At 57.6% G+C, this 8633-nt stretch overlaps 1 protein-coding gene across 1 annotated transcript; it reads right to left on the reverse strand.

Moving 5' to 3' along the window:
- Positions 1 to 121: 121 nt before the first annotated feature.
- LOC113208072 (multidrug resistance-associated protein 1) lies at positions 122 to 7423 on the reverse strand (the record flags this gene model as incomplete). Its single annotated transcript, XM_026424915.2, is given in 20 exon segments — positions 122 to 637; positions 739 to 959; positions 1277 to 1412; positions 1563 to 1649; positions 2120 to 2234; positions 2309 to 2658; positions 2736 to 2903; positions 2984 to 3160; positions 3227 to 3426; positions 3901 to 4138; positions 4215 to 4370; positions 4581 to 4714; positions 4816 to 4984; positions 5055 to 5376; positions 5483 to 5676; positions 5755 to 5886; positions 5987 to 6124; positions 6209 to 6325; positions 6402 to 6578; positions 6736 to 7423. Coding segments are annotated over 20 exon segments (3786 nt in total), but the record flags the coding sequence as incomplete, so codon positions are not given.
- Positions 7424 to 8633: the final 1210 nt, after the last annotated feature.

Consider the following 8633-nt stretch of genomic DNA (forward strand, 5'->3'; position numbering starts at 1 on the left):
GTGGGGGTGGACGTGGGGTGAGGTGGGGGTGGAGGTGGAAGGTGGAAGAGCGGTAGAAAAGAGGTGTTTTGGGGAGGTAGGAGGGAAAGGGGAAGGGCAAGTAGTGGCGGCCGCGACTGACCTGGGGAGTCTCCTCGTACTCCTTGATACGCTCCACCGACACGATGTTGTTCTCCACTTCGGACACAAAGCGCACGAGCCAGTTGAGCGCCAGGGTGATCTGCAGCGCGTAGCTGATGGACAGCCCGACGCTGCCGGCGCTGATGTCTCCGCGCCGGAGGACGGCAAAGAGTGCTGCAAAGAAGATGAGGGAGTTGCCCACCGTCTCCAGGCGCACCGCCAGCCATCTGTTGGCCACGGCCACGGGGAAGTAGCACTTCTGGTTCTTGTCCACCCTGGACTCCACCTCCTCGATAAACCGGTCGACGGCGCCGTACGCCCGGATGGACGAGCTTCCAGTCAGCGTTTCGCTGAAGTGCGAGTAGATGGGGGACCTGGAGACGCCATCCAGCCGTTTGAGCTGGCGGGACGTGGATACGTAGAAGCGCTGGACAAAGAAGTAGACGATGCCGAGCGGGATGATGACCGAGATGAAGAGCGGCGTGCTGATGGAGATCACCACCAGCGTCGACACGCACTGTGGGCAGAGACGGGTAGAGATAGAGAGATGGCATGACACCCGACAGTTGCAAGTAAGTGCGATAGTGGAGGGCGTCCGAGCCCGAGCATTCGACTCACGGAGAATAGGAGGTTGAGGGCCTGTCGGATCTGCAAGGGCAGAACGTTGTCGACATTGTCGATGTCCTTGGTGAAGCGGTTCAAGATGCGGCCGATGGGCGTCATGTCGAAAAAGGACATGGGGCACCTGAGAATACGTCGGAACATCCTGTTGTGGAGGTCCATCGAGGAGGCGATACAGCCAATGGCGAACACGTACGAGCTGGTCATGCTGAAGATGGCTGCGAGAAAGGCGTGGTGTAGAGGTTACTCTCCGGCTGGTTAAAGCGCGTTAAACGCAAATCCAAGCTTTACTTTCTACACCTTTCAGTGATCATCGAAGGGACCCTAGACCGAGACCCTAGTGGCAGGAACGGAAAATGGATTATTACCTTTTTCTCTCTTTTTCTTTGGGGGGGGGGGTGGAGTAAAAAGGGGGGAGTAGTGAGTAGGGTCCGTTCTGAGACGGGCCGCGCGGTTACATGTTTGCACTCGCCACGTAAACACGCACTTCAAACAGAGCCAAGTCCCACAGTCAAACTTCCATCGTCGGTGTTACCTTGCGCGCCACCGAAGGCAGCGTACACTCCCAGGTAGGTGTTCCGCGTCGACTCAAAGTCGGGTAGGTTAGGTTGGTACATCTTCGCGTCATCAGTCCACTTGTCAACCCAAACGTTCGAACCGATGGAAAAGCCCTACAATAAACAGAGCGTACATATTACCCCGACACTACAATAGTCGTGCTGCTTAGTTGCGGAGAAATGCCTTCGTAGGCTAACCAAGCAGACGAATCCTTAGCAAGGTTGTATCAGTGCACAGTCGCACTAAGCCCCGTAGCATCGCACCTGGAGGCACACGTTGAAGAGGATCGTGAGGCCGGACAGCATGAGGCCGATGCTCCGCATGTAGTGCCAGTACACCTTCAGCTTGACCTGGAAAAGGAATGGGCGGGTCGAGAGCGTTCTTCGATAAGGTAAGGTAGGCAACATTGTCTTTAGGGAAGAGCTGTGCCCAAACCACGTGACTTTAGGGGGGCGGGGAGGGGGAAAACATTGTGATGTTTCCAACCAAAGTAACATGACGTACACATTAGAGCCCATACGGGCCCCATGATATTTGTACCCCGGAATACAAACATTATGGAGCTCCTATCGACTCCGATGACCGTCCTTAGACTTTTGGGATTACATAGAGTGGATCCCCACCACTAACGTCAGGTGGTTTAAGCACAGCCCCACGTGACGATTGGCCTCGCCCACTTTCGAAATTATGATGTACCGCATGTCTGCGTGCGTCTCCGATGATTACTCCTTGTTGCTCTGAGCGAACATAGGCAACCCGCACGCAGCGAAAGTGGGCGGAGCCAGTCAGCCGCCTGGTCCTGGTCCATAAGCATACTCACGCTGCCCAGCTCCATGGTCTCCACTTCGGTCAGCTTCTGCCCGATCACTTCGTCGACCTTTGGGGGCAGCTCGCTGGGCTTGAGCTCGCTCGAGCGCCGCCGTCCCGACCCGTGCCTGGTCGTGTTTATTGTAGATCAATGATCATAGCGTAAAAGATGATAATCAAGCTGTAATCCAAATTGTCCTACCGGATCAGAGAGCCTCCCACCGAGCCCTTCCTGGAGCCGCTGGCCACCGAGCCCTTCCGGGACCGCATGCCCTCACTGCTGATGAGCGAGGCCTGCGAGATCTGCCTCTGCAGCTCTTCCTTGCCGACCGCCTTCTCCAGGTGCGCCTTGATCTCCTGAAGGTCCTCGGCGACCTCGTCGTCGACCTCCTCCGCCTCCTGGAGGTGCTGCACGAGGAACTCGGCGAAGGCGCCTTTGTTCTTCATCAGCTCCTGGTAGTTGCCCTCTTCGCTGATGGTACCATCCTTGAGCACCACGATGTGGTCCACTCGGTGCAGGTAGGCGATGCCGTGGGTCACCAGCACCCGGGTCTGCCAACACGAATACAGGCTTCATGTCAGTGGGGGAGACGGATGGTGCGTCGCCATCGTCCTATGCGAACACCCACCTTCTGTCTGAGCAGCCCCGTGGGGCCGATGACCTGGTCGAAGATGTGCTTGCCGACGTGGCTGTCCACCGCGCTCAGGGGGTCGTCCAGGAGGTAAATGTCCGCGTCGTTGAACACGGCTCTGGCGAGGGACACGCGCTGCTTCTGGCCGCCGCTGAGGTTGATGCCCTAGAACACACGGGTGTAGTCACCACCAGGGCATAGCGACAGCATCGTCACTCTGGTCGCGACCAGCAAGACCAATTTACCTTCTCGCCGATTTCCGTCTGATCTCCACCGGCAAGCATGGCCAGGTCGGGCTTGAGTGCGCACGCATCCACGACCTTGGCGTACTGGTGCGCGTCGTACGGCTTGGCGAAGAGGATGTTGTCCCTGAGCGTGGCGTTCTGGATCCACGCTTGCTGCGGCACGTACGCGATGGAGCCCTGCGAGCAGAGGTGTTAGTGGGGTCCACGGCGACGCCGGCGAGGCCCAAGTCCCCCAGTACGCACCACCGAGTTGACGTCGCCGCTTTGCTTCTCCAGCTCGCCGAGCAGCGCCGACAGCAGCGAAGTCTTGCCCGCGCCCACGGAGCCCACCACGGCCACGAGGCTGCCCTTGGACACAGACATGTTGATGTTCTTGAGGACGGGCTCCTCGCCGGGCCCCCATGCGAACGTTCCGTCCTTCACACTCATGGGGCAGCGGTCTCCTGAGGGTTAGGGGCGGTGACAACGATACAATGAGAACGTTTTCAAAAAGTCGTGGACATGTATACTTGTACTAGGTGGCTGGCCCACACCGCGCACTTCCGTAGTTGCACTGTACCGCACGCACGCGCGCGGACAGGTTGCCTACTCGCACGGGGCCGCAAGGAGCCGTGGTGGGGTCGATAGCGAGTACCGGGTGCTCTGAATCACCCGGTATAAGCAAACCCACCCGCTCCCTTGTACGCGGTGCAGTCTTACTGCGAACGTACGCGGCGTGAGTCGGCCACCCGGTATACTACAGCGAGTGTATCAGAGCCGACGTTGCAGTGTTGCGGGATTGCCTATCTTCTCGGGCCGCAGGGGCCATGGCGCCTTACGGACGGAGGGAGTAGGCAAATCTGCAACACCTGCAACACTGCAGGCAGCGTGCTCTGATGCTCTGATACACCCCGGTACGAGTCAAATGTGGGACTTGCTTGTTGCCTGTTCGACGTCGTGGCGCACGCTGTCCTCCTCCAAGTCGGGTGCGTTCAAGAATTCGTCGATACGCTTGATGGACACGCCGGCTTGCACCACCATCATGATGACCATAGGCAGCATAGCCAGGGGGAAGCGCAGAATGTTGAACAGAGACAGTGACACAAAGGCCGTCTGCGCGTCCAAGATGTTGTTCTTGTCTATCAGGACAAATGTCGTAAAGGAGACGAGGGTCACCTGGACATTAAGGAACGATACGTATAGGTGGGCGTCTTAACTGGTAACGACAGCACCCCTTGGGCATTTGACTCACCAAGAACGGCGCGACGGTAAAGGCAAAGGAAATTCCCGCCTGCAAGTAGGCAGACTTTTTCAGAACGTCCATCTCCTTTAGTCGGATTTGGTTGATTCTCTCGCCAAAGGGGGGTTCCCACGCGTACAACTTGAGCACTTTCATGCCGTTTAAAATCTGCAAAAAGAAACTCTTCGTTTGCAAACATTTCAATGTCTGTACTGGGCGTAACTGTGAATACGCAGAAGTGTTGCGGGTTTGCCTACTCTTTACACCCGTAAGGGGCCACGGCCCCTGCGCCCATACTGAGTATGCACTCCCGCATAACTGCTGCGTATTCACAGTTACACCCGGTACATTATAGCTAGATTAGAACGCAACGCTGACCTCATTCATAAGTTTGGCTCGTTCGTCTTTGTTCTTCATCTGTTTGATCTGGAGCACTTTCATCTTGTTTGCGATCCAGCCATTGACTGGAATAAGCAGGATCATGGACGCGAGTCCAGCGAGCACTGCGACACCTGCAAATGGCGGAAAGACGTCGGTTGAGTTTGCGTGAAATTCCGATTGAACCGCCTCCTGGTCCTGGTGTCCCGGGTCGAGGGTCGGTCCTGTGACGTACCGAGGATGTCCCAGAGGAAGTAGAGGGCCACGATGATCTGCAGCGGAGACGACCAGACCATGGTGATGAGCCCACCCATGTCCAGGAAGCGCTGAGCATCCACCGACATCAGCGTCACGATTTCGCCCACCGTCTTGTCCTTCCGGGCCACGTTGGACATGCGCAGGGACTGGAGGAACGAGTAGGCGTCAGCAGGGGCAGTCTTAAGGGATCACTGCGTGCTTCATGTACGTGGTTACCTTACGGTAGATGGCGGCGACCAGCGCCGTGCGGACTCGCATGCCCACGATGTTCATGCGAATGTTGTACTGCGACAGGAGGAGGGACTGGAACAGGGCGGTGACGAGCATGGCGACCGCGTACACCATGCCCTTCCACAGCGGCTGCTCCAGGTCCGTTGTGAAGGCCATCAGCCGCTTGAGGATCTGTGGGCTGACGAACACCAGCATGTCTCCGACCAGCTCCATGGCGGCCGCGAACAGGAACGGTCCACCGAACGAGCGGAACAGCGCGGGCAGCACCGACACGAGCTTCTTGGGCTGACCCGTCGCGAATGCCTTCCTGCGAGAAACGAGACAAGAGCGTGAATGTGCCTGTGGCGGTGAGAGCGAGAGCGAGAGTGACAGCGGGGTCATGACCCTGCAGGGTAAGCTCATGGCCAACTTACGCGTCCGCCTTCTTGTTCTGCTTGTTCCAGTGCGAGAAGAATTTTGGCAGCACGCCGGACGACAAGTCCATGGGGTTGAGTTCCCAGAGGTCCCTCTCCTCGAGCGGCCTCTTGTACCCCTTCCAAGCCAGTTTATCGTACCAGACAAAGAAGATTTTGTTCACGAAGGAGGCGTCGAACTCGGGACAGCGGTCCTGCGAAGCATTTTTTTAAATCACCGTGCGACCCAGCATCAGGAGTGCTGCGCTGCGGCTCCGTTCGGGTGAGCCTACCTCAACTTTGGTGAACGGGGAGGACACGGGCTCGTAGTCCGCCAGGCAGTTTAAGAGGAAGATGAGCACCAGCGCGGGGAAGAGGATCATGGTGAGCACGAACGGCAGCTGACCGCGCTCAGACTCCGTGCGCTATAGGGGTTTAAACATAGCACACATCAACATCGTGTGGAACGAGATGGGGAAACACTCCCCCAACCCGCTCTTTTCTCCAACCCTCAATCGTCGCTACCTCGCTCGTCTCCGTGTTGATCTCGGTGCGGAACTCGGCGACGCTGAAGAGTGCCGTGAGGAACCAGAAGAGCGTGAGGAGCCCCGACGTCCGGAGGCCGCGGCTGCGGTTCCATGCGAGCAGGAAGGCGGCCCACGCCTGCGGGGCATCAAGAGCGGCACCTTGAGGCACGGAGCCCACGCGTCAACCTCGAGACAGTAGCAAAGAGACGCGTCTACTCACGAACGACACCATCCTGATGACGGGGGTCACATAGTCCACGGCGAAGGAGTCGTCTGGGTTGCCGATGGCGCCGCCCAGGCTTGCGGCGCTCAAGAGGAGCGCCAGGACGTTGAGTACCTGCGGGATCGAGGCCATCATGTAGTCGGGCTACGCAGTTGTTGCATCCGTCCATAGAGCGGGCGGGGAAGCTCACCAGCTTGGAGAAGTTGAGCCAGTTCCATCTGACTTCGCCGTTGACGCTGCTGCGGATGTAGTAGACCTCGAGGGGCGAGAAGACAAACAGGAAGATGCACGGAGTCCACGCGAGGGCGGTCTTCTCGAAGCACGGCGTGAAGTCGGGGTTGTCCGACTCCCAGGTGCGCGTCGTGTTCTGCAGGGAAGCACACGGCCGTCAACGTTGACAGGTGGGATGAGCGCGGACGGTCAACGGACGGGGTGGGGGGTGTAGTTCTTTTTATTAAAGTACGTGTTTTTATGAAAAAGGGAGAGGGGCATGGTTGGTACGAGCAGTGTCTCGCGCCACTCACCCAGTACGGCGAGCCGCAAAAGTCATCGAAAGCCCCCATGGCGCGGCGTCGTCCTTGGTCACCTTGTCATGTGAATTCTGGCAAGATCAAGAATCTGTGTTTTAAAAGATAACAAATACCGTTAATCACGTAACATGTAGCGTTACGAATATGCCGATCGTTTATGGCGACACGTCAGGTTACAGGCGCCCGAGGGCCGAGGACCGAGCATATCCCGTATCGCTCCTTGTTACATAACGAGGATCAGCTAAGTCCACCAAGCATTGCCGGGCTCTCGCCGGGCTCGAGGCCGGGCCGGACGAGACGGCATAGATAACTAGACGCCGACAAAAGCGGGGGCGCGTGATCGGGATGCGATATCGGAGAGGAGGACGCTCGATACAAGTACTTTCGCAGAACTGCACTGACGATTTGATTTAAGAGAAACAAAGCTCAACTAACTGGCACCATTGCTTATTATCGCCCAGGTGGCCAATAATTGTTATGCAGTATTGTAGTTTGATCGTAGTCTCACGGGTGGTAGACTTATCTCACTGCACTCTCACTGCATGCGGTGCAGCTCCAGAACGATCGCCGTGGCCCGATAGCCGCCACTGCGATAGCACCAATCGACGCCAGTCATTGCCCCAGTAGCCCAAATTCGGTGAATTATTCCACGCAGGGGCAAAGGCCTTCCGCCCTTCGTTATGGGACCTTATCTCGGCACCGTCTCTGTCTGCCTGATTGGGGGTTCTAGTTCTTATGCACTTTGTCGAGGACCGAGATGTACATGGAATACAACGCGTAACAAAGCCGAATCAACTCAAAAATGCATGTAACCGTACATATTTGGAAAGGCGAAAGCTATGGCTTCTCGGTGCAGACGCGTGCAAATCTGTGCCTTTCGCGTGCTTTTCCCGTGCGGTGCGGACCCAGTCGCTCGGCGGGCCGAACCTGTACGTTTCCCGTGCAGACCAGCAGACGCGGGCGCCCAGCTCCGCGCACGGATCCCAAGCTCTGCCGCGCCGTTGCTAGCTTAAAAACGCTTCGTTCTCGAAAACCAGGCGTCGGACATAAATTTTAAAAATTCGACCAGAAAGCTGAAAGTCAAGCAAATAATCGGCTCGGATTCTGTTAGAGTCTACGACGTCTCTAAACAAGAGAAACAACTTTAAAACGGCCGTCGTAACTTAGAGCTGAATCGTCTTTCGAAACCTCTTAATGTCAACACTTGGCTTCACAAGGTGCCAATATCATTCGAGATTAATAATCCTTGTACCTACCCCTTTCCGAAAATGTTTTGTTACCTATATCTACTTTCGAGTTGATTCGTCTTTTTTTACGCCAGTTTACGCATCCCATGCGCATTTCGGCCCTCGACCGACCGACCGACCAACCAACCACCCGCCCCCACCCCTACTCCGCCATGGCCGAGCTGTGGAGTGGTCCTGCGGCCCTGCGCGGAGCGGGCGGAGAGCCCCCGACAACGGTGAGGTAGGCCGCCGCCCGGCAGCCGCGCCCGGCGGGACTGCCGACTCCGCAGGGGCTCCGCCCAAAACGGCGCCACGGGCGGGGCGCGCCAACTGAACGAACAGATCAATGCCCCGGCAAGGCCGCCAAAGGCCATGGGAGCGGGGGCGGTGTCCGAGTGCCGGTCAGGTAGGAAACAGCGGCCACCCAAGTTGTGCAATAACCGTGTTCGCTGATAACGATCGCTCCAGAGGATGTCTGTGGTGCGCGGCCCCTGGCGGGCGCCTAGGGCTGCCCGGCCTTTGCATTCCTCGTGCTCCTAGATCTGACATTGGCTCGCCGCGCTCCGCATCGTCCAATTGGGAGTCATCAGGGGGTCAAGACTATACCGCGGCCGCGCCGCAAGCGCCACCCGCCCGGCCGCCCGCCCGCCTGGGCGTCAACCCCCC

This window comes from Frankliniella occidentalis, unplaced genomic scaffold (genome assembly GCF_000697945.3).
Source record: "Frankliniella occidentalis isolate FOCC.00 unplaced genomic scaffold, Focc_3.1 Scaffold6003, whole genome shotgun sequence".
Taxonomy (NCBI): Eukaryota; Metazoa; Arthropoda; class Insecta; order Thysanoptera; family Thripidae; genus Frankliniella; species Frankliniella occidentalis.